The following is a 25304-nucleotide window of genomic DNA, read 5'->3' on the forward strand; positions in this document are numbered from 1 at the left end:
GGTTGACAGGACCCTGCTGAACTCTGCACTGCCCTACTGACTCAGTCAACAGCATCACTGTGGCATCACACACATACACACACCTCACGGGGCTGTCGGTGTTGTTTGAAACGGTCGGGGCTGCAGTGTGTTGGTAGAGATGGGGTAGTGTAGTGCAGGGTGCATTCTGGGAGTCTATATGTGGTGAAAGATTAAATGAGGTTCATTACAACCCTTGCTCTTTTTCTCTCCCTCTCTCCGTCTCTCGCTCTCTCTTCTTTTCATCCGAATCACCTGAGCTCTGCTCTGATAGCACTTCAATCACCCTGCTCTGATCCAGACAGAACCGTCCTGATTAAGATAATGTTCTGAACATCAGAACCTGGAGGTGAACACTTGATTGTGCTGGCGAGGCTGAGAGTGAGACCATGAGAGAGAGAGAGAGAGAGAGAGAGACAGAGAGAGACAGAGAGACAGAGAGACGGAGGGAGAGAGCATCATATCTCAGCCCTTCAGCCTCACACTAAATGATCAGTCTGCCTTTTTCTCATCACTACAGTACTTCATCATCATCACACACACACACACACACACACACACATCTCTATGTCTCGTCCACGCATACAAACACACACACACACACTCCCTGATTAGATAACAGCTCAAAGGAGACCTTACTGCTCCCCAGCCTCCTAGGTTTAGCTAGCTTACAACCCACCAGCTATTCCTGAAGTTGAACTTCTTCCTCTCTTGAGTAAGAAGTTCCGGGAGTCTTCCAGAGTCTCTTGCGTCCCTCGCTCACAGATGGGCGGCCAACTGTTAAAAAGGAAGAAATGAAAAACTATGGGGCCTCTTGAGTAGCTTTGATGTCCGCTCTGCTTGGCTGGGGCCCTGGGAAGCTGCATCGCCCAGCATTAGTTCAGAGTCATTTCTCTGCAGCCACGTGGGGGATGAAATATCTCTGGTTCGGGGTTGGCTGACCCGCATGTTCTGAGAGTGAGGCCCCACTGCAGGTTGAGGAGTTCCCGACCCGGTCCACACAGAACCAAAAACCCCATGACAGCTGGGGGTTCTAATGCCACGGGATGAACTGTACACACACACACACACACACACACACATACATACATACGTAATGCTTACATACACGAGCACACATACACATACAAACACGTTGACACACACACACACACACACGCAGCGCCTCACCCTGCACTTCCAGGAATGTGCACGGCGGGCCAGAGACTTGGCCTTCGTAGAGCAGCAGAGCGATGATCCAGAACCAGCAGGCGAGGGAGCACAGATAATGAGGATGGTGATGGTCGCCGTGGTGACCTCCCTGGCCCTGCTCTAATGATGCTGTCTGTCTGACATCCTGAGGTGTGAGACTGTCCTCTCACCATGTCCGTCTGGTCTGGTCTAGTCTGGCCTGGCCTAATTGGCAACACGGCCAATGTTTAACAATAAGGGTTAGGGTTAGGTGTCTAGATTAGAGGGCTATTGATAGTATTGATGCTATTAGCCCTTCTTGTCTGTTCCCTCCAGAGACAGACAACCCTTCAATCAGCCAGCCAGGCAGTCCAGTGCAGCATGATCAGACACTCAGACTTTGTTTATAGATGTTTGTTTGATCTTCCCATAGCGACATCCTTGTGCATTAGGCCACATATAGTATGCATCTTAAAAAACAATACAATCAAATCTCCTTAATGAGAGTCCCTGTTTAAATGAGTGTGAGCTTGATGGAAGTTAACGTGACCCGTCAATCATCTGTCAGTGTGTCGACGCGTTCCAGTTGGTGGGTGCCTCATGCATATTGATGAGCCGATCAAACCGGATTGGTCATGGCTCTCTCTGTCTCTCCCTTACCCTCTCCCTCCCTCTCTGTCTCTCCATCTGTGTGTCAGGGCTCCAAGTTGGGCTGGCTCCTGTCGTGCCTCCTGCTCGCTCCACCCAGACAGCACTAGACGAGTGACGACGCAGAGAGCTGGCCTTTAGCTGAAGCCACATGGTCACCGAGCTCTGAATGTGAGAGGCTGGACAGCACAGTATGTCTGTGGCAGACATCACCAGAGTGGTGGCAAGGCCTTCTGGGATATCGGTCTGTTCAGACCCCTGTCCGTCTGCCCGCCAGCCCCTCCCTCCAGGCCCTAACCAGAATGTCCACCCCCCCCCGCCCTCCAGACCCAGAACCAGGCCGACCAGAAGGCCTGTGTCTGCATCCCGACCCAGTGTTCAGCTCAAGAGACCACCGGCATCCATTTGGCTGTTCTCATGCCGTCACCCCCTCTGTTCTGTTCCTCCTCTCTCTCTCACACACACACATACACACACACGCGCTAGAACACACACCCCGCACACCAAAGTACACACACCTCGCACGCACAGCCAGAACAGAAGGACATTCTCTCTCTCTCTCTTTCGCTCTCTGCCATTCTCTAGTCGTATCTCCTCCTTTCTTTTTCGTTCTCTCTCTCACTGTGTCCTTTTTTCCGAGCACACACACGCAAACACGCGCACACGTTCGCGTGCCAGAACAGACGGACATCCTTAACTCGGCCAGCCTCTCAACTTTAACATGTTCACGTTCAGACAGTTGTCCCCCCCCCCCGCTGATGTCCTCCATCTCTCCGGCCAGACAGACAGACAGACTGACAGGACGGAGTCTCGGTACATAATTAGCAGGTTTGTCGTCGGTGGCGAGATGCAATCGATCTGCCATTACCCCTTGCTGGCGACAGTGTGCGAGGACTCGCTAATGTATTCCTGACGCCTGCCCTGTTCTCGCCGCCGCCGAGGTGTGGCGTGTCGCGGGGGCGGCCTGTGACGGGCGCCGGCCGGCTGCAGATGTAACAGTGTTAGCTAACAGCCTCGCTGCTGTCACCGCCTTGTCTGACTGAGCAGGGAGGAACACAACCTAGACCTTTAACTATGGGGCAAACAGCCTGTTTCTCCTCTCACCTGTCTGTCTGTCTGTGTGTGGGTGAACACCTGTGTGTGTGTGTGTGGGTCTACACCTGTGTGTGTACTGTAGGCTCCCTGTCCTTCATATTCCCCTTTCACTTCCCTCCCACTGGCCAAATGCGGTACATCTGTTTGTGAAGTGCTCCATTGTGTGGTCTGGGAGGGCCCCCTCATGCTGGGGGCTATTAGGAGCCCCTCGGTTCTGTTGGAGTTGTTGCCGGGCTGCAGGCTGCTAGATGAAAGGGTCAGTTATGTGTCCTGCTGTAGAAAATGCACCTCGGACGCAATTATGGCCTGAATGACCGTCATCTACTGGAGAGCTATTGATTGGCTTCCCCTGCCATTATTTCTGAGGCAGCTGAAAGGGAGAGAGTGTGTGTGTGTGTGTTTCATATGTGTGTGCATCTTTGTGTTTGTGTGTGTCTGTGTATCTATATGTGAGGGAGAGACGGCGAGAGAGAAAGGTTAAGCACCTCTTAGAGGACAGAGGAGTAGACTGTGTGTGTGGAGTGGCAGAGTGTTAACCTTCAGATCTATACTGCTCTAATGCCCTGCTCCACAGCCGGGCATCCTGGGATCAATCTGCTACTCGCCTTGCTTCCTCCCAGTCCTGCTGGTCCTCTCCTGGCCCTTTGATGTCTCTCCTGGTGTTTAGTCATCTTTCCTGGTCTTAAATGATCTCTCCTGTTCGGTTGGTGGTCTTCCCTGCTCTTTGCTGGTCTCTCTCCTGGCCATCGCCAGTCTTGAATGATCTCCCCGTGTCTGTGGTGGGTCTCTCCTGGTCCTTCTGGGTCTAGCTGTGCTGGGGCTCAACATGAAGGCTGGTAAGCCATTGATTGGTTCGACTGGAGTCTGAAAGCAGCCCTGGCCAGAAGCTCTGCATGTGAGTGATCCGTGTGTTCTCCTCGGAGGCCGTAGGGAGGGACCGGTCTGTGTTCTGGCTGGAGGACAGGCCCCAGGACTCTTCCAGGAAGGGTTCTGACCCGTCATGACTTTGACAAGACCAGGAAATGGAGATCGATAATGTTGTTTCATCTGCCAGAGACAAAGTGAGGGCAAGAATAGGTTGACTCAGTCAGTTCTGGACCTCGCTACCTCATAGCGCAGGAGTGAGATCTTTACTGGATGAGATCTTTGCTGGATGAGAATGTTTCTGGTAGAGACAGAGAGAGAGACACAGAGAGAGAGACACAGAGAGAGAGACACAGAGAGAGAGACACAGAGAGAGAGATACTGAGAGAGAGACACTGAGAGAGAGACACTGAGAGAGAGACACTGAGAGAGAGACACATAGAGAAAGAGAGACTGAGAGAGAGAGACACTGAGAGAGAGACACTGAGAGAGACATACACATAGAGAGAGAGAGAGAGAGAGAGAGATAGGAACAGAGAGAGAGAAGGTTAACATCTGTGGTGTTAACATCTGTTCTACCTCGACTATGACAGAGCCGCATCTCATTGTGTAATAATTAGAGAGTCTGCTGGAGGGGGCGGGACCTGCCAGACGCCAGTCAAGCACAGAGAAAGGACGTCTTTGTGGTGTCACCCACTGATGTCACACATGTCAATCACACAGCCACTGTCCCCCCAATCAGATCCCGCGGAGGCGTGGCCATGGCAGGCGGAGGGAGGAGGACAGAAGCGAAAAGAATGACAGCACTCTGAGCAAGTGACGTTTGCACTCGTTTCTCAGGGCGTTCATGCGTTCCTCTTGTCCACCTGCTCCTCCTATGACTGAAGGGCCTTCAAGTAATCATTCGTTCTTGCACACGCGTCGCATGTTAATTGGTTGATTATTCCCCCAAGCTGGCTCTCCCGTGGCCAACCGCTAATCAGTGCGCTGCATCCGCTCGCTAACAGTGCTCGGCTCGTGGCCCTGGATGTGTGAAGGTTAAACTGGGGTGGTTAGTGAAGACACGGCTGATGGATCTTCACCTCTGGATCTTCACCCATGTCCTCTGATTGGTCCATTCGCTTTCCAGAACTGGCACCCAGTTGGTTGCCATGACAATGCCGTCTCATTATTTTGCTGGCCAGCGGGAGAGGTCAAAGGTGACGTTGTGACATAATCGCCCCGCTGCCATCTCCCTGCCTGATTAGAACGACCGCTCTGCTCCTTCCTTTTACATGGCTTCTTGTATTCCTACATCTCTCCTCCTCCTCCTCGTGCCGTGCGCCGCTCGAGCGTGGAACCTTCTTCCTCCTTCCTCCCTCTCTTCTCTCTGTGAGGGCGAGTTTGTCCGAGTCTCCCTGGTGTGCGTATTCTTTCTTTTCTCTCTTTCTTTGCAATTCTCCTCCTCTCTCCTTCTGTCCATGCCTATGGCTGTGGGGTGTGTGTGTGTGTGTGTGTGTGTGTCCAGACTCCCAGGACAGACAGTAATGAATATGGAGAGTCTGCTGGGAGAGATAATGAAACCAGCCAGGCTTCCCTCTGGTCTGCAGGTGTCCTCCACAACTACTTTCCTCTCTGTCTCCCTCTCTTTATCTCACTATCTCTCTCTCTCTCTCTCTCTCTCTCTTTCTCTCTATCTCACCCTTTCCCTCTGTCACTCTTGTTTCTCTCTGTCTTTCTTTCTGTCTGTCTTTCTCTCACACGTTCTCTCGCTCTCTCTGCCTGTCGCTCTGCCTATCTCCATCTTTATTTATCTCTGTCTTCCTTGCTCACTCTCTCTACACCCCCTTTCTGTAGAGTTAAGAAGTGCTTCTGTGTGTGTGCGTGTTAGTGTGTGTGTGCGTGTTAGTGTGTGTGTGCGTGTTAGTGTGTGTGTGCGTGTTAGTGTGTGTGTGCGTGTGTGTACTGTAGGGGGGCATCAGTGGGGATCTGTGTATCCTCAGCCAGCCTGTTGACCCTCCTATATCTCAGACTAGAGATCTGCTCTGGGCTCTGTGTGCACTGGAGGCTGGAGACTTAACCCTTTCACTTCAGCTGTTTACACACCTACACACACACAGACACACACAGACACACACAGTGGTTCAAGGCCTAAGCCTGCTACTACAGCTGTTTGCAGGGGGATCTACAGGCCAGTATTAGACGGAGAGATGTCCTGATTTGTCACACCGAGGAGAGACACGCTCACGGAAATACACACACTAACAGCAGGAGGTTGGAAAACTGATTAAATTACCAGAAACCCCTCCTTCACCTCACAGTGTGGATTGGCCCTCGGGCTAGCCCACTGGGGGGAGGGGGGGGGGGGGTTGAGGAATGAGGGAAGAGATGTACAAAAAACGAGGGAGGGGCTGAGTGAGGTGTGAGGGAGAGGGAAACAGAGGGGAAGGGAAGAGAGAGAGGATGAGAGAGGGAGACACAGCAGCATCGCTGGTACACTGCAGGTAGCTCTAATTAGGAAATAAGAGGGGAGTTCTGCCCTAACACACACACACCCACACATACACACACACACACACACACACACACTCATACACACGCACACTCCCTGTGTTGGCAAGAAAGAAGGCCTCCCCAACCCTATTAAGCATTTCAGACAGGCCTCTGTCCCCAGACAGCACCACAGAAGATAGAAGGTTATTGTTGCTCTTTGCCTCTCACAACCACAGAATGTTGCTTTTAATAATGCAGCTTTTTATGAGCCCCATGCTGATGCAGGAATGTGGCTGTGAAACATGAAATAAATATGAATCATGTAAAGGTCAAGGTTCAGATGTTGGGTCATTATATATTTAGTAGGTTTAAACGCCTCTAATGGTCAGATCCTCATCAATTAAGAGGGGGCCAAGGGGGGTGTACATTAGCCTATGTTATATACCATATATAGTGTGTAGACAGTAGTATGTACAGTTGTGTGGGTATAGTAGTATGTACATTAGTATGTGGAGTAGTAGTATATACAGTCGTATATACAGTAGTAGGTACAGTATAGCCAGCGGCAGCATACAGTAGCATATTTACATTTAGTCATTTAGCAGACACTCTTATCCAGAGCGACTTACAGTAAATACAGGGACATTCTCCCTGAGGCAAGAAGGGTGAAGTGCGTTGCCCAAGGACACATCATTTTGCACGGCCGGGAATCGAACTGGCAACCTTCAGATTACTAGCCCGATTCCATAACCACTCAGCCACCTGACTCCAGTATATATAGTAGTATGTACAGTAGCATACAATATATACAGCAGTATGTACAGTAGTGTTCAGTGTAGGCAGCGTCAGTGTGCAGTAGTATGTATAGTAGTATACAGTAGTATACAGTAGTATATACAGCAGTATGTTACAGTAGTATAGGCAGCAGCAGTGTGCAGTAGTATGTACAGTAGTATGTACAGTAGTATACAGTAGAATGTACAGCAGTATGTTACAGTAGTGTAGGCAGCAGCAGTGTGCAGTAGTATGTACAGTAGTATGTACAGTAGTATACAGTAGTATATACAGCAGTATGTTACAGTAGTATAGGCAGCAGCAGTGTGCAGTAGTATGTACAGTAGTATGTACAGTAGTATACAGTAGAATGTACAGCAGTATGTTACAGTAGTGTAGGCAGCAGCAGTGTGCAGTAGTATGTACAGTAGTATACAGTAGAATGTACAGCAGTATGTTACAGTAGTGTAGGCAGCAGCAGTGTGCAGTAGTATGTACAGTAGTATACAGTAGAATGTACAGCAGTATGTTACAGTAGTGTAGGCAGCAGCAGTGTGCAGTAGTATACAGTAGTATACAGTAGAATGTACAGCAGTATGTTACAGTAGTGTAGGCAGCAGCAGTGTGCAGTAGTATGTACAGTAGTATGTACAGTAGTATACAGTAGTATGTACAGCAGTATGTTACAGTAGTGTAGGCAGCAGCAGTGTGCAGTAGTATGTACAGTAGTATGTACAGTAGTATACAGTAGTATGTACAGCAGTATGTTACAGTAGTGTAGGCAGCAGCAGTGTGCAGGTAGTCTCGGTGGGACCTGACCCTACTGGCCGTGGTGGAGCCGGACTAATGAGAGCATGCAGCCAGGATTAAATAGCAGCCCGCTAACCACATAAATATAGTAATTAAGTTACATTGGGAGGGGGAGAGGAGATACAGCTATTCAGGGGGAGGACTGAGAGAGGGAGAAAGTGCGTGTGTGTGCTAGGCCAGCCATTTTGAGAGCATGCTATCCACAGTGTCTCTTCAGTTTATTGACAGCCAGTCTTCTTCAGCGGGCGTCTAGAGAGGGTTCTCCAACCCGGCCCTCCGTCAGAGCGGACGTGTGGAGGCCTGAGGCCTCCTGTCACACTGCGCTGTGTGACTGGGCCGCGTGTGACGCACAGGCAGACTGCCTGTTCCGGCCATCAGGGTGATGAACAGTGTTCTGGTAACTGCAGTGAGACATGATGAGGCGTTGATGGCAGAGAGGTGTCCATAGAGACATGACTCAGATCTGACTCTCTCTCTCTTTCTCTCTGTCTCTCTCTCTCTGTCTCTCTGTCTCTGTCTCTGTCTCTCTCTCGCACACACAAACACACAGGCCTCTGTCAGGTGTAGAACAGTGTGTGATTGAGGGGCCTCACCTGTGAGGATGGACCAGCCATCAGACTCATGATGTTAGGCTGCTGTCTGGAGACATCTGGGGGAGGCAGGGGAGACCAGATGAAGAGAGGCTCCCACTGACAGTCACAGTGGGAAACCAAGAATCTGTTCCTGTGACACAGGCGCACACACACACACACACACACACCCATGTACAAGTCTCTCAGGTGAGTGTGTGTGCAGTTCTCCGATACACTAACAGTGAAGCATGCTGTGAGGAAAACACTAGAAGGCAAACACATGCAGCAGAGTGGCAGCATGAGATCACCTAGCACACACACGCGTGCGTACACACACACACAAACAGACACAGGCGCATGCCCCAAAATGGTTTGAATATGTTCATCTCACACTATGTAAAAGTCAGTGTCTTGATTGACAGGAAGAAAACAGCAATGATTGTTGTGACAAGCATCAGACAAGCATCAGCACTAGAAGTGATGGGTCCATCTAACAACAAGTACCTCAGTGATGTTCCCCCCTGAGGGCCGAGCAACAGAGTGCTGGGAAGTGGACTGGGAAGTGGACTGGGACTGGGAAGCAAACTGGAATGTGGACTGCTACTGCTTTGTGTCTGCTTAGCCACACTGACTTCACACTGTCTGCTGTGCTCGGAGATGGGGGACTGGTAGATGAAGACTGTGTGAATGTGAGATCCATTTTATGCAGGATCGTTCTGATCAGATCATATGTGTGTTTGTGTGCGGTGATATTACGACTTATCACTGTTGTGTTTGGCTGAGGGACATGACTTGTGTTTCATCTGACATTGATACAGTGAGTTGAACAACTTCTGCTCTGCCGGACTTCGTCTGTGCGCGCACACACACACACACACACACACACACTCGCACACACACACACACACACACACACACACACACTCGCACTTGAGATGTGAGAACAGAATGGAGTGTATGAGTCGGCCTGCGAAGCGGAGATGATTCATGTTAACACAACATTGGTCTCGACACTCATCATACACAATATCACTGACACATACACACACACACTCACACTCACACACATACACACTCCCCTGCCACTGAATGACAGTGTGGATTGGTGATAATTACAATGACATTTAGTCATTTTAATGTGATGTTAATGAATCTTCAACCCTAGTCAGCTAGTCATCTCTCCTGTCTCTCTTTCTCTCGATATCTCTCGCTTTCTTTCTCTCCCTCATATCTCTGTGTGTCCCTCCAGGTTTGGGAAGAAGAAGGCGGAGGTGAAGGCGGAGGTGAAGGCCGGGCTGCAGAGACAGCGTTCTGAGGTGCTGAGTGAGGAGGAGCTGGAGAGGATGAAGGAGGAGAGAGAGAGGTGGGTGATCAGCCAGCTGGCCTCTCCCCTTGCCCTGACCCTGGCTCACTCTGTCAGAACACCAACTCTCTGTGTGTGTGTGTGTGTGTGTGTGTGTTTCTGTGTGTGTGTGTGTGTCAGGATCGAGGCCAAGCACTCAGAGCTGCGGGACCGCCAGGCCCGGGGCCACGGCCAGCCTCCCGACGTGGAGGACGACGACGGAGACCCTAACTACGCACGCATCAACAACTTCCGGGACCACCAGTCTCCCCCCCGCACGCCCTATGCCGCCCGCACGCCCTCCCCCCAGCGCGCCCACGCCCTGCACCCCGCCCCCGAGGAGGCCCTGGACGGACTGTACGCCAAGGTCAACAAGCAGAGGAGTCCGGCCCACCCCGCCCCAGTCTCCCCTGACAGGTCAGTCTGGCGATTCCTTCCAGAGCCAATCAGATGGGGCAGTTTGAAACTGAACCAATGGACTGGCAGCAATAAAATCCAGACGCCTGTCTGGCTGCACATGTTCTATCTCTCTGTGTGTGTGTGTGTTTTGGTATGTGCTTCGTATTTTGTACATCTATATTACTATCTCCTGTGTGTACACTGTCCTCTCCTATATTACTGTCTCCTGTGTTTATTCTCTCTCTATATTCCTGTCTGTCTATCCACCAATCTGGCCTCATTTCTCTGCTGTTGAGGGAGACGAGACCACCCAAGGTGGTTATCTCCCCTGCAAACACACACATACACACACGTACACACCGACAGACACACACACACAGGTGTGCACGCGTGCACGTGCATACAAATGCACACACACACACACTCGACACAGTCCCACCAGCTATCGATTAACGCCAGCCAATCAGAGAGCAGCGTTCCATCACCAGGCTCTGTGAGCTGTGTTTCCAGGAAGTGGTGATGAATGTCGCCCCTCTATCTGGAGGGGAGAGAGGCACGCTAGCTCCACTTGATATTTATTACATGTCATATGCATTCATGATGGATTTGCCTGTACAGTACGCACTTTAAACCTTCTGACCGAACCCTGCCGAGGGAGATGTTTTGAGGAGAGAGCCCAAGGGTTCCAGAGTGGTTAGGATGAGGAAGAGGACGAGGAAGAGTAGCCTGTCATTGTTGCCGTGTCTCTCCCTCCGTCACACAGTCCCACAGTCCCCACAGAGCTCCATTCTTCCTCTCCCCCCCCCCCCCATCCTCTTATCGCCCGGACGCTAGACCCTCCAGCCCCCCATCCCCCTCTCTCCCCCCCCCATCCCGAAACGCACCTCTTCTCCTCCGCTCCTCTCTTTCATCTGACTGAAGGGTGGAGGCCGGGGGCGGCCGGATGGGATGGAGGGATGAAAGGAGCGGCAGCTCTTGAGGGGTCCTTGTGGAGGAGAGTGGGTCCTTGTGCTGTCCCCCCCCACACTCCCAGGTCTGCTCTCTGAAGAGCCCCCCCTCCCCTTCGTCTACGGCCAAGTGCAGACCCTCCATAACTGAAGAGGCCGACCCTGCGCGCTTCCACAAGTTACTATAACAACCACGACCTCCAGGGCGCTCTCGTCCAATTAGAAAGTAATCATTGAGTCCCCTGAGAGGCCTGGGAGAGAGAGGGGGGGGGGGGGTGGAGAGGAAAGGGATGGTGAGAGAGAGGTGGAGGGAGGATAGGGGGAGGGAGGATTGGAGGAGAAGGAGGAGATGGAGGATGGGGTTGGGGAAGAGAGGGAGGAGAGGGATGGGGGGAGAGAGAGACTGTACAGTAGAAGAACCTTCAGAGAGGGAAAGGTAGAGACAGGGTGATGAGGTGCCCATTCAGCAGAGCTGCTCCCCTCCATGAACACTGCTCTACACAAACTACAAGACTGAACAACACACTCTACCCTGAGCACTCCACATCACACTGACAAAACACGAGTCCTCCTCTCCCCTGTGCCTGCCTGCTCCCCTGCTCTCCTTTTCTCTCTGCTTTTCTCCTCTGCTAGCCTCTCTTCTCCCCTCCCCTTCCCTGTTTTCCTAGCTTCTCTTCACCTTTTCCCCTTCCCTCTCCTCCTCTCTTCCCCTCTCCTCCTCCTCTCGTCTCTCCTCTCTCTCCTTGTGTTCCTTTCTGTCACAGCACGCAGAGCACCTCCTCAGATAGATAATAGAGCTTCTCTCCCATAGAGAGGAGCTGTAGTTTGGACTTCTCTCCTGCTCTCTCGCAATCCAGTGGGCCTGCCATCCAAATAATTATAGAAATCAATAGATGGGGAAGAAAAGCTTTTAGTGTTGGTTGGGTGAGCGCTGGAGTGCTTTTCTCCCTCTTAATTAATCAGCCATTCTGTGAGCTGAATGAGTGCTACGATGCCCAGCGTACGTTCGCTTTCTTTCCCTCTCTCTCCCTGTCTTTCTATCTCTTTATCTCTCTATCGCTCTCTCCCTCCCTCTTTCTGTCTCTCTCTCTCCCCCTCTCTCTCTCTCTCTGTCTCTCTCACACACACACATACACACATTCACGCACACACATGAACACACAGAGATACATATTCACACATGTACACACATACATACACACACTCTTGCTTTTAAAGTGTGCCAAACTATTCTGCCTAAGTGCTGCGCTTTCCTTGAGACCTGTTCCTCTAGTTTTCCTCCTCCTCCTCTTCCTGCAGGTGGCCAGACTGGGGACCTGGGTTCAAATGGAAGTCTAAATGTGAAAGCACAGAGGTGGACAGTGGAGAGAGAGAGAGAGGCTCTAAAAGTTTGATGGTTGTATGTAGGGATAAGGAACCATAGAGAGCGAGCGTGGAAGGGACCAGGGGGAGTGGGGGAGAGAGAGGCACAGACCAGAGCAGGGATGAGGGAAAGCGGGAGGGGGAGAGAGAGGCACGGACCAGAGCAGGGATGAGGGAAAGCGGGAGGGGGAGAGAGGAAGCGGGAGGAGACCTCCGGTCGGTCTGATTCGCCGGGGCTGATTTGGAGAGCAGAGTACAAGTGGCACTCGTCTCCCTCGGCCCTTCCTGTTCCCTCGCTTTCATCAGCCTCCATCCTCCCCTCTCTCTCTCTTCCCCCCTCCATCCTCCCCTCTCTCTCTCTTCCCCCCTCCATCCTTCCCTTTCTCTCTCTTCCCCCCTCCTCCTCTCCCTCTGGGATTTCAGACTCTCATATTGCTTCTCATTGAAAATACATTCCACACAAAGGACGTATGTGCGTACTTGTACGCACGAGAGACACACACACACACACAGGCAGACACACATGTACCGAGACACGCACAAACACACTGACACACACACACAGTGAACCATCCTTTAAATGGTTCCCTACTGTTGCATCCGGTAGCTTAGCAACAGGTCTGAGTGGCACTGTGGTTTTGTGAGTCGGGAGAGGTTGAGAGCAGGAGCGACCAAACCCTTCCAGAGGAACATCTTAAATAGCTCTGATTGGTATTCAACACATCACCCTAATTTTAGCTCCTCCAGCTGAACTGCTTGAAGAGGCTGGCTTCTCTCATTTAAGAAGCACAATTAAGGCTTTCAGGGGAAAATGAGAAACGTGGCGAGATGGGCGAGGTAGTTACAGAGATGTGACAGAGAGAGAGCGCGTGATGGGGACGTGGTCGCCGGCGTTTCATCAGTAAAGCAGCCGTGTCGTCGGGGCCACGGCGTCGCCCGCGCGGAGGTATGGTCCCCTGGCCGACCCTGTCTAAATGATGTTATGGCGGCTGCAACATCCCTAATTACGCCCGCGATTGCAAACGGCGTTTAGAAAGCTGTGTCACTTCCTGTTAGCGGCGCGGCAGCCCACCTGTCAGACGGAGCTATCTTTTGTTGTCAAATTTCATTAGAGAAAACGTCGACCAATTAGAGCGCAGCGGGCTGGAGAGGGTCTTGCAGTGGAGGGATGAAGGGATGGAACACGCCGCAGACAGTAGCAGAGGAGTAATCAGATGGAGAGATATGAAAAGAATGGAAAGAGGGGATGAAACCGGCAACCATAGCAAAACTCCCAGCCAGAGAGAGATGGGGAGAATACAGAGAGGCAGATAATGAGAGCGAGAACCGTCACGAAAGAGAAAAACCTTCCACTTTTAAGTCAGTTTCTTCGCATAGGCGGCAAACTGTGTGCTGACAGCCGGCATAGACAGATTGTATCAGTGGGTTAGACGGCTGCGTATTGACTGTTGTTTGTGGTCAGGCCTACCACCAGTCATGTACTACATAGCTGATAACGACCCGCTCATTCTCTCAAGCACACACCGGGGAACGCACACACTCCCACTTCGCTGGAGAGAAAGACTACAAGTCCCTATTGGACTCCCTGAAGGATCGACTGCAGGCCCACGTCTGTGTGTTCCAGAGAAAGGCTGCAGGCGATGCTGGCGAGGACGGTCTCAGCGGAGCTCAAGTCTGTTCCAGACGCTGGAGCCGTCGAGATCACCACGCAGAGCATGTTCTACAGGCCATGTTCTACAGGCCATGTTCTACAGGCCATGTTCTACAGGCCATGTTCTACAGGCCATGTTCTACACGTCCCACCTGGTTCCTCAGCGACCCAGCGCGATCCTCTGCTGCTCTCTCAGCTTCAGCGCTCCACCATGGAGGCTTCCTCATTCCTCATCATCTCTCTGTCCTCTCACCCACTCTCCATATGTGTCCAAAAGTGTCCAAGCCCAGCAGTCAGTGTCCAAGCCCAGCAGTCTTAACCAGGTTTTAACAGACCTGTGACCCGCCTGGGGCCACTGTAATAAAAGCAGGGCTTGTTGAGACATATTTGACTCTAATGGTGGTTCCCCGCAGCAGGTTATTGATTCCAGACTCTCTGTGGGTGGATTGTGTGGGCGTGTTTGTATCGACATTGAGGGACGCTATTTCGATTGCATATTTTAAATAGCTGGACATTCTTATGGGTGTTGTTTGAATGTGGTGCTGCTGTAATAGTTCACAACAGGAAGGGGATCTGCTGAAGCTTTGAGAGTGGAAAAAAACAGTGCAGGCGTTAGCATTAGCATTGCCCATTTCTGCTGTTTCCATCAGTGCTCTCCAGGATGATATACAGCTGACACAACAAAGCTAACGCGCTACGCTAACCCACTTCTATTGTTGTTAATTGCCACTTGGCTGTTAAACAGTGAAGTCATGGAAGTTTAGTTTTATGATGGAGCACTTCTTTCCCAGATCCAATCAATACCTCTGTGTGTGTATGTGGATATGTATGTGTGTGTGTTTGTGTGTGCATGTACAGTATGTGTGTGTTGGCCTTTTATCTTTCTCTCTCATTTTTTTTTTTTTTTTTACGGGGGCTCATAAATTGTATGAACTAGCCATGAGGGATGTTGGGGGGGTGGGGGGAAGGGGCGGAAGATCTATGCCGACACACATTTACACCCGCTCCTCTCTGGCCCTCCATCACTGGAATGGAAGCATGAGAGGGAGAGAGAGAGAGAGAGAGAGAGAGAGAGAGAGAGAGAGAGAGAGAGAGAGAGAGAGAGAGAGAGAGAGAGAGAGAGAGAGAGAGAGAGAGAGAGAGAGAGAGAGAGAGAGAGAGAGAGAGAGAGAGAGAGAGAGAGAGAGAGAGAGAGAGAGAGAGAGAGAGAGAGAGAGAGAGAGAGAGAGAGAGAGAGAGAGAGAGAGAGAGAGAGAGAGAGAGAGAGAGAGAGAGAGAGAGAGAGAGAGAGAGAGAGAGAGAGAGAGAGAGAGAGAGAGAGAGAGAGAGAGAGAGAGAGAGAGAGAGAGAGAGAGAGAGAGAGAGAGAGAGCGGCAGCAGCCACAACTCTGTCCCTCTATGAGACCATGTCTGGCACATGCACACATGACATCATAGAACGGAATAGAATCAAAACACAACACAATTGAATTAGAAAAAGAATAGCAGAGAATACAGTAGAATTGAATACCATTCGGGGGGAAAAATATCTGTCCTGTCTGCTACACATCCGTCTCTCACTCCGTCCTCACATGTCATGTGCTAGCGTCAATGCCTCCAACCCCATCCCCTGGTGAGGGGACTAGTATGGATGGGCCCAATATAGACATTAGACCCTGGAGGCATGGAGGTAATCCAGCATGTCTGCATGACATAGTGCTGTGCCTCTGGTCCTAGTGTGGAACACTAGGAGTCAGAGTCAGTCCAGACTCACTAGGAGTCAGAGTCAGTCCAGACTCACTAGGAGTCAGAGTCAGTCCAGACTCACTAGGAGTCAGTCAGTCCAGACTCACTAGGAGTCAGAGTCAGTCCAGACTCACTAGGAGTCAGAGTCAGTTCAGACTCCTGACAGACAGCTAGCTAGCTCGTCTCCACTCCGCTGGCCCTGAGCCCTGCGTTCACTCCCTAGCATGTCCTTGGCGTGTCGCTGGCGCGTCGCCGGCGTGGGCCGGGTCCGTTCCCACCGCCTCATCCCTCAGGAATGTCTGGCACTCGGGTCCTTCTCTAACGAGGTTTAAAAAAGACGGGCTAATGTTTTTGTCTTAATCTAATCCGCTCTCTGTGTGAAGCTTGGAGCCAGAGCCAGCTGCATTGACTGGTCGTCCAGCTAGCTGCTGCTAGACACACAGCTCACAGTGGTCCCTTCTCAACGCTCTCACCAGCCGTCCACGCTGTCACGATGCTCACAGGGGGAGACGCATAGATCGAATTGACTTTCACGGTTTCCTGTGTGTGTTTCTGTCTGTCTCTTTGTCTGTGTGTGTGTCTGTGAGTGTGTGTGACCGGGGGTGTGGCTGTGTGGGTGTGTGTGTGACTGTGTGTGTGACCGTGTGTGTGTGACCGTGGGTGTTTGTGTTTGTCCGTGGGTGTGACCGTGGGTGTGGGTGTGTGTGACCGTGTGTGTGTGTATGCGTGTGTGTGTGTGTGTGTGTTGTTTGTGTGCTACTGCAGACCAACCCTGCAGGGCTTGGTGCTTGGGGCCGAGAGACACGCTGACTGCTGATGTTTGTCTTGAGAGACAATGACAAACAGAGAGGGAGATTGATTATGTGCCCGTGTGTTTATAACGGGGAGAGAGGCAGCGACGGATGACTGGCCCAGTTTTATCTCCTCAGTCAGACTTCCGCGCCTCCGTGCCAGAATACACAGTTTGAGACATGCGGGGTGAGTGCTCCCATTGGCTGGTTGAGTCTCAGATCTAGCGTGTGATTGGTGGGTTTTGAGTGAGACCCGGCGAGGGTCTGCCGTGCTGGACTGCAGAGCTCCACGGGGCGTGGAGGAGACTGGAAGGGGTCTGGTCATCACACCCCTGGATGAGGAAACGGTTCATGATGTCCTTAATATCTGTCTCTAACACGCTCTCTCTGTTTATGTGTGTGTGTGTGTGTCGTCAGCAGTGTGGACCGTATCCAGCTGTTGAGGAAGGAATACCAGCAGGCTAGGAGGGAGGGTGCAGCACCGGCCTATGAGGAGCTGGAGGCCCGACGCCGAGGCCCAGAGTACGACCCCCACCGGGTGAGTCCCTCACACACATACACGCTCAAATACTGGACAGCCAACCCTGGGTGACTACCACACACACTCCTGGAAAGTTACTGACACACACACACACGCTGTCTCACAACCATCTCCTCACTGGGTGAATGGCACATCGACCTGATCAGCTCCACTTTGCCCCCCTCCTGCCCCCCCACCACCATCACCCTCTCTTCCAACCCTCACCATCTGTGCCGCGCTGCCACAAAGGCACCGAGGTCTCTCCCAGGAAGCAGCACTGAATCACTCTCTCTGTGACTGTAGGATCTGCACAGTAGCCCAAGGAACTGTTTATGCTCCGACATATCTCTTCAAAGCAGCTTGTGTTTCCAGCAGCCCAGTGTTGGTTGTGGCGGTGTTCTTTCTGGGTCTTTAATCTGATGAATATCCTGCTGTCTCAGACTCTTAACAAACTCTCCCTGCTAGCTGGGGCGAATGACAACATTCCCCGCTAGCACACACAACGCTCGTGGGCTCTGTCGCAGATGACCAGAAGGATCTGCGTGTGTGTGTGTGTGTGTGCGCGTGCACGTGGTTTTTGAGAGCTAACGCTCTTCTGGCTTTGTTTTGAGGGTGTTGTGTTTTGCTTAAGCACAGGGCGTCGCCTTCATCGAAACCCTCCACTCATGTTTCACTGCTGGGAGCCATCTCCAGCTGTAGGGTTACCTGTTCTCAGACCTAACCTCTGCTCTGTTCCAGACAACACCAGGTGTTTGTCACGACCAGGCCCATCTGTGTTGGTGGAAGATCAATAGTGAAGGGGCCCATCTCTCTCATTCAAATGAGAAAAAGTTTCTTTGTTTACTACAGAGAGGCCGATTAGTAGTCAGCGGGGCTACCGGGAGGACATAAAGATCAAATTAAAACCATCGGCAAACAGCAATCACAGCAGCTAACGAGCAGACTCATTAGGGAAGACGCATTTAATAATTAGAGCAGGGGTGATTATTTATCTGTTTGTTTTCGAGGCAGAGAGGCAGAGAGAAGAGGGCAGTGGTTATCAGGAAGGACAAGAGGAAGTCCGAGGGGTATCTGTTTCCTGTTTGGGGGAAGGGGGGGGGGTTACTCCATCTGATGGATAGGATGACTGTTGTTTATGCTAGTCATTCTGACTCCAGTGTAATCCAGTGTTGAGACAATTTATCAGCAAAGCTATAAAGACAAAAGGCAATGCTGGCGTGTGTGTGAGCATGCATGCGAGTGTGTGTGTATCAGTGTCAGCAGCAAGCTCTCCCCGTAGGCAAGGAAAGCTAAATCAACAAGCTGCTATAATAGCTTCTCTGCCGACAGACACGCACACACAAACAACAATCATTTCTGCACAGAACCTGCGTGTTTTCTGGAGTGTTGAGATGATTTCCTGACATCTTGGAGGAGCAGAGCAGTCACTGAGAGAGGTGACATCTTGGAGGAGCAGAGGGGTCACTGAGAGAGGTGACATCTTAGAGGAACAGAGCAGTCACTGAGAGAGGTGATGTCTTAGAGGAGCAGAGGGGTCACTGAGAGAGGTGACGTCTTGGAGGAGCAGAGCAGTCACTGAGAGAGGTGACATCTTGGAGGAGCAGAGGGGTCACTGAGAGAGGTGACGTCTTGGAGGAGCAGAGCAGTCACTGAGAGAGGTGACGTCTTAGAGGAGCAGAGGGGTCACTGAGAGAGGTGAGATCTTAGAGGAGCAGAGGGGTCACTGAGAGAGGTGACGTCTTGGAGGAGCAGAGCAGTCACTGAGAGAGGTGATGTCTTAGAGGAGCAGAGGGGTCACTGAGAGAGGTGACGTCTTGGAGGAGCAGAGCAGTCACTGAGAGAGGTGACATCTTGGAGGAGCAGAGCAGTCACTGAGAGAGGTGATGTCTTAGAGGAGCAGAGGGGTCACTGAGAGAGGTGAGGTCTTGGAGGAGCAGAGCAGTCACTGAGAGAGGTGACGTCTTAGAGGAGCAGAGCAGTCACTGAGAGAGGTGACGTCTTGGAGGAGCAGAGCAGTCACTGAGAGAGGTGAGGTCTTGGAGGAGCAGAGCAGTCACTGAGAGAGGTGACGTCTTGGAGGAGCAGAGCAGTCACTGAGAGAGGTGAGGTCTTGGAGGAGCAGAGCAGTCACTGAGAGAGGTGACGTCTTAGAGGAGCAGAGCAGTCACTGAGAGAGGTGAGGTCTTGGAGGAGCAGAGCAGTCACTGAGAGAGGTGAGGTCTTTGAGGAGCAGAGCAGTCACTGAGAGAGGTGAGGTCTTGGAGGAGCAGAGCAGTCACTGAGAGAGGTGACGTCTTGGAGGAGCAGAGCAGTCACTGAGAGAGGTGACGTCTTGGAGGAGCAGAGCAGTCACTGAGAGAGGTGAGGTCTTGGAGGAGCAGATCAGTCATGGCACACCAGATGATTTTGTGGTGGCGTAAACAGAGCAGAGCTCTGAAGAGAATTCAAGTTCTGTCTCCATATGGAAGCTCTGTCTCCAGTCTAGTTGCTTCTGCTTGCCTGAGTGGAATGCCACAAGTGGAAGAACTGAGATTCCCAGACAAGATGGCTTCTGCTGATGGTGATGTCACAGCAGGCAGTCTGTCCTGGGTCAGGGCGGGGACAAGAGTCAGGGAGGGGCTGTTCTGCTGGAAACCAAGGCCAGCCCATGTTCTTCTTCTTATCAGCTCCAAGGTTCCTCTCTTGGCCTGGTCCACCCTCACCGTCCCCCCCGCCCCGTTCCCCCTTCTTCCCCAAGTACACAGATCCTCTGACAGTAGTTTCATTATGCTGGCCTTGTAACAACACATCACTGTGATATGAGACAGCTGGGAGGGGAGGGGAGGGGAGGGGAGGGGAGGGGAGGGGAGGGGAGGGGAGGGGAGGGGAGGGGAGGGGAGGGGAGGGGAGGGGAGGGGAGGGGAGGGGGTCTCTCCTCCTGGTCTGCTTCACCAGCATTCACAGACCCCTTTCTCTCTGGGACTGAGAACCTTCAGTGGACAGAAGACATGACATTGTTTAAAAAGTGGAGCTGACGGTTTGTCCCTGGGCCAGAACCAGCTCAGCCCCTGTTGGCTTCAATTGAGTCATCTAGAGCTGTTACTCAGAAGTGCAGAGAGAACCACAGGGCAGGGAGTAGCCCGGAGGTTGTCAGTCTCCGTCAGTACACCGTCAGATGTCTCCGTCAGTCTTCATCGGAACACAGCAGCTGCATTCATGGAACTCTCGTGACGTGAATGACTCGTTAAGGGAGTTAGGGTTGAAGGTAGGTGTGCGGGGGGGGGGGGGGGAGTCAACATGACTTCATACTGGCTGTAGGCATGTTGAGGGGGGCTGGATGAAGCAGAGTATCTAACCAGGTTTTGGAGGATGTGTGTTTGGACAGGCCCTGTGTCTGAGAAGATGAGGACAGGGATGAGATTGGAGAGGGGTGGACGCCCTCTGTGGAACTGAGAGCACTGCTGACGCATGCTGACTGACAGAACCTGCCTGCGTTCCTCCCAGACTGGATGTCTGGCTGCCTGTTTACCTGCTTCTGTGTCAGTGCTGCGCCCGTCTGTCAGTCTGTCTGTAGTTATGTGTCCAACAGGCCCTCCGTCTCACAGCTGCTGCGGTCCAGACTCACCAATTACAACAGTCTTTTTTCATCCCTAATGAATTCCGACTAAATAGTCTGTGGAAACCAAGAGATGGCTCTTAGTGTTGCTCTCCTCCTCTCTCCTCGCCCCTTTACTCTCTCCTCCTCTCTCCTCCTCTCTCCTCGCCCCTTCAACCTCTCCTCCTCTCTCCTCGCCCCTTCACTCTCTCCTCCTCTCTCCTCGCCCCTTTACTCTCTCCTCTCTCCTCCCCCCTTGACTCTCTCCATCTCTCTCCTCGCCCCTTTACTCTCTGTGGGACTCTGGGTCTGGGGATGGTGGTGTCTGCAGATCCATCGGTCCTGTGACAGTGTTTAAGATCCCGTAATGTCATTACCTCAGGAATGCTGCAGCTGAAGCCACTGCTGACTGGAGCATTCTGGGAAGGGATTCCACCCTGGATCCTCCTAATCAAAGCACCAACCTGCTGAGCTAAAGCCTGACGCAGAGCTTCCACAGAAGTTCCCCATCTCAATCATAAATATCATAACAAAGGGTTGCGCCACTGTTTCACAAGCAAGACTATTCTGGGACAAAGTGATTTAGCACATGATTATGCAGCATCAGAAACCCCCCCCATGTTCATTTAGATTCAACATGTTATCGGCATGAGCCTGACCCCAGGTCTTAGAGTAGAGGGGGGCGAGGGGGGTGTTCTCAAGGGTAGTATGGGCAGTCAGGAGGAAAGGTGAGTAGGGGAAATGGATCTGAATGGGGGCACACAGGGGAGGGGGGGGGGGGGCGGGGGGGAGGTCCGAGAGCTCTGTATTGAGCGTCTCACAGGAACGCCAGTCTTAATGCACCAGCTCTGACTCAGTCTGCGGTACAAAGGCTGGCGGAAGGGAGGGTGGGAAGGAAAGACAGACAGAGAGGGAGAGAGAAGACTGGAACAATGAAATGCACCAAGACGTTTCCGGTCCCTCCGTCTAAATAAGTTGGACACTGTGCCCCATGAGTAACACACACTCAGCTTTTCCACCCAACATGCAGTTGAAGGTCTCCATTTACACAAAGTAGAAACCAGCTGACACAATTGACTGCTTTGGGTTTCTATTGAGACCATGCTTTGAAGACAGAAAACAAAGGAGGCTGAAATCCAATTTTTGTTTCCCACTGGGGTAGACCCAGTACCTATAACTGGCGTGGGACAGGGCTGAGTCAGGACTGGGCAGATCCTGGGCTGGCGTTCAGAACATCTGGGCCTGGTTACCTGGCCCCGGTCTGAGAACAGTTAGCACAGTGCCACAGCTAGCCCTGCGCTGAGTATTGGCTAATACAATAACGTTAGGAAAATATAAATACAAAAAACACCAAATACCTGCGAGGCAATTGTAACTGTGCTCCCAAAACCAGAGCAGTGGAAATAAAAGAGCAGCCTTGTTGTGAGTCAATGGAGTCTTTGTTGCCAGGAAATGCAGAGAGGATATAAAAAAACAGCTATGTCGTGTTCCTACTGAGATGTGTGTGTGTGTGTGTGTGTGCTTGTCAATGTAGTGTTTATCTGAGGTCTATCTTGTTATAGGTTCCAGGAAGGATGTTGTTGTGTGAATGGTGAACAACACTTGAGGGACAAAATGGAAGGTTACCATTCTCAGAGTAGTATTGAAGGTTACAGTATTTGTAGAATGGGATTTAGACATTGTGTGTATTGATTCACTGAAACCTTTCTTTAGGCTCTCTGGAGTTCACCTTGGCCCTGTGGCTATCTCAAAGGATCACTGTTGTATGGTATATTACCAAAAAAGGACTATGTTTTACTGAGTTGCAGCTTTGTGCAAAGCCTTGTACAGATGACCACCACAGCCCATAGCTATATATTTACTGACAAGAGTTTTCCAGCACAGAGTTTTGACACCAGTTACTTATAAATGATGCTCTACTTAGCATGTAGGTTATTCACTTCTGGGCAGATTGCTATTGACTCTAACCCAATGAAACAACCTAAATTATTCCCCTCTTGAAGAGTAGATGACCTATGGAGAAGGAACAGTAATCAGGAAAACCACATTTGGGGAATGTACTGGTAACCATAGTAGCCAATAGAAAGGTGGTACCCTTGTCCCCTTACTCGCCATGGCCTATGGGAGCTCAGGGCTTATCGTAGGGCTGATCTCTGAGGTGATAATCTGCCCTCTTCATCACCTCTCCATCCTGATCAGATTACAGGGCTGGAGAATTAGTTCTCCCACTGAATCTCCCGTCGATGGACTCAACGAGGCTTCCTTATTGAGCTGGGAGGAACCTATGACCTGATGAAGATCTAGCACCAGAGAGATGACCGCAGGGATAGAGAGAGAGGGAGTGTGGGAGAGAGGGGGAGAGAGGGAGAGAAAGGTAAATAAACATCTGGGCTGGAGAGGAAGAGAAACAGAAATGGGGGAAAATAAGAAACCATGACAGAATATTAACAGACAAGACCAACAGAGAAACTGAAGAAAGAAGGAAAGAAAGAAAGAAAAAATAGAAAGCGAAAATGAAGCGAGGTCTTTGTGGACTCTTCAGCGTGTGCACTAACGACATCTCCATGGCGTACCCAGCCGTGTTTTCCTCATGCCAGCTCCAGATGATTATAAACATATTAGAACATGGCCGCCAGGCGAGAACGCTGGCTGAGTGTAAACGCTAACCCTTCCTGACCAGGGACTCGCTCATGGAAAACCAGCCTCCACTGCTGCTGCTGGGGTAGTTAAACCAGGCTAAGATCACCTCTCTGGGCTGGGAGAGGGTGTGTGTGTGTGTGTGTGTATTAGCAGATCTCTGTGGTGCACCAGCCCCAGGCCTCCACTCCATCAGTTCTGCCCTTTATCACCTCACATGGAACACTGCCATGAGATGCTGCTGTTGTTTCAGAAGATCAGCCTGCTTGTGTAGTCTGCTGAGTCATGTAAGGTCAGAGGTCAAGTCTTAGAAAACTTTCCGTGTTGAAAATGTGTAATTCTGAAAGTTTTTAACTAGTACCCTGTTGTGAACTCTAATGAACTGTGTCATTATGGGGAAATGCAGAACTGTGGACGTTTCCATGGCACCTGTGTCGTTGTTTTGGTTCCTGTGTTTTGACTCAGCTGATGAGGAAGCGAAACGGGAATGATCCTCCTGACCACCCTGTGTTACAACATGATACACGCACACACAACCAAGCACACACGGCCATACACACAACCCTGCCACACTCACACTCATGCTCTCAAACTCATAACCCCCCCCACACACACACACACACACACAAGCAACAACAAAAAACACCCCACCACGCACACGCGGAGCGCTGATGCAGTAGAGCAGGGTTCTGCAGGAGTAGACCTGGTGATGTGAGGTCCCAACTGTGACTCATTCTGTACGGCAGCAGAGACTGCTGATCCTGAGAAGCAGAGGAGGAAGGGGAGGGTTCCTTACACCACCCAAACAACCTGGGTGGGGTGTTAGGTCTGTTATGCTTAGGAGAGGACAGGGGGATCATCAAGCTCCTCTCATCTCCTCCACGCTGACAACACCCAGACAGAACTGTGGAAGGCCAGCGAGGCCAGCCTGTGTCAGGACAGGACCATGCGTATGGCGCGGGTGTCCCAGTCGTAAAAGCAGGTGGGTGTTCCAAGAGAAGGACGGCTCCATTCGACTGCTGGTTGCTGCCAAGCGGCCCCTGTGCTCTGAGCAGACATTAAACATGCATCATATTAATGATTCTCTAATCTGGCAGCTCCACAGGGGCAGAGGGAGGCATAAATAAAGTGTCCTCCACGAGACTGCAGGGGCCAGCCTCGCACACCAACACATGAGTTAGACTTTCAGCTGCAGAGGGAGGATGTTTTCACAACCTCGTCGTAAGTCAGTTTTCAGAACACTTCAATGGCACTGTAAAATGATACTGGTACTGTATGATTGGTAATATAAGTGGAAACTGCACTCTAAGAAAGAATTGTCATAATAATAATGGAAGTGTAACAGTAGGAGGAGGAGGAGGATGATGTCACCATGGAGATGGTTGATACAGAGGTGCTGACCTCCAGGGTGTGTGTGAGGCCTGGTTCTGGATCCTAACGAGGTGGTGTTGTTACCGCGCCTCACAGGACAGGAATGTGGCCGGCTCCGCCAGTCCGCTGAGCCGCCACTGATCCCGACCAACTGCCGTTTGTTAATGCCCACTTAACGTTCCGTGGTTCTGAAGTCATGATACGATCACCTCCGAGATCAGAACAAAAACAGCAGTCATCCCGTCGACACGCTTCACTCCTAGTGCACGCCCCTCCCTCCCTCACCCAACACCCCTGCCCCTCCCTCCCTCACCCAACACCCCTGCCCCTCCCTCCCGATCCGCTTGGACCGGGCTGGAGGCCTGCTGCCCCGGGGGAAGAGGGGAGGGGGGTTGTAGATGTCAGAATGAATGTGCTCGGTCACACGGACCTGGCCCTGGCCAAGCCCTGAGGCAGTGGTGACAGACCCACACAAAGATGTGTACTCTACAGTCCGATTGCGTTTTGCACTTTCCATTTTGGGCTTTCCAAATATAGTAATATAGTTGAGAATGTGTCGGCT

General features: G+C 51.5%; 1 protein-coding gene across 6 annotated transcripts in view; it reads left to right on the plus strand.

The window, feature by feature from the left end:
- The window catches only part of pard3bb (par-3 family cell polarity regulator beta b), a 148667-nt gene that overhangs the window by 102778 nt on the left and 20585 nt on the right, over positions 1-25304 (plus strand). For 5 of the 6 annotated variants that reach the window (XM_084688631.1, XM_084688634.1, XM_084688635.1 and 2 more), the window contains 3 exons: positions 9673-9786; positions 9907-10182; positions 17058-17178. In XM_084688631.1, coding sequence (XP_084544757.1) covers positions 9673-9786; positions 9907-10182; positions 17058-17178 — 511 coding nt within the window. The remainder of the gene's footprint in view (positions 1-9672; positions 9787-9906; positions 10183-17057; positions 17179-25304) is intronic. The other variant, XM_084688632.1, reaches the window with a different exon arrangement.

This window comes from Hypomesus nipponensis, chromosome 23 (genome assembly GCF_054491055.1).
Source record: "Hypomesus nipponensis isolate SF chromosome 23, ASM5449105v1, whole genome shotgun sequence".
In the NCBI taxonomy this organism is placed as follows: domain Eukaryota; kingdom Metazoa; phylum Chordata; class Actinopteri; order Osmeriformes; family Osmeridae; genus Hypomesus; species Hypomesus nipponensis.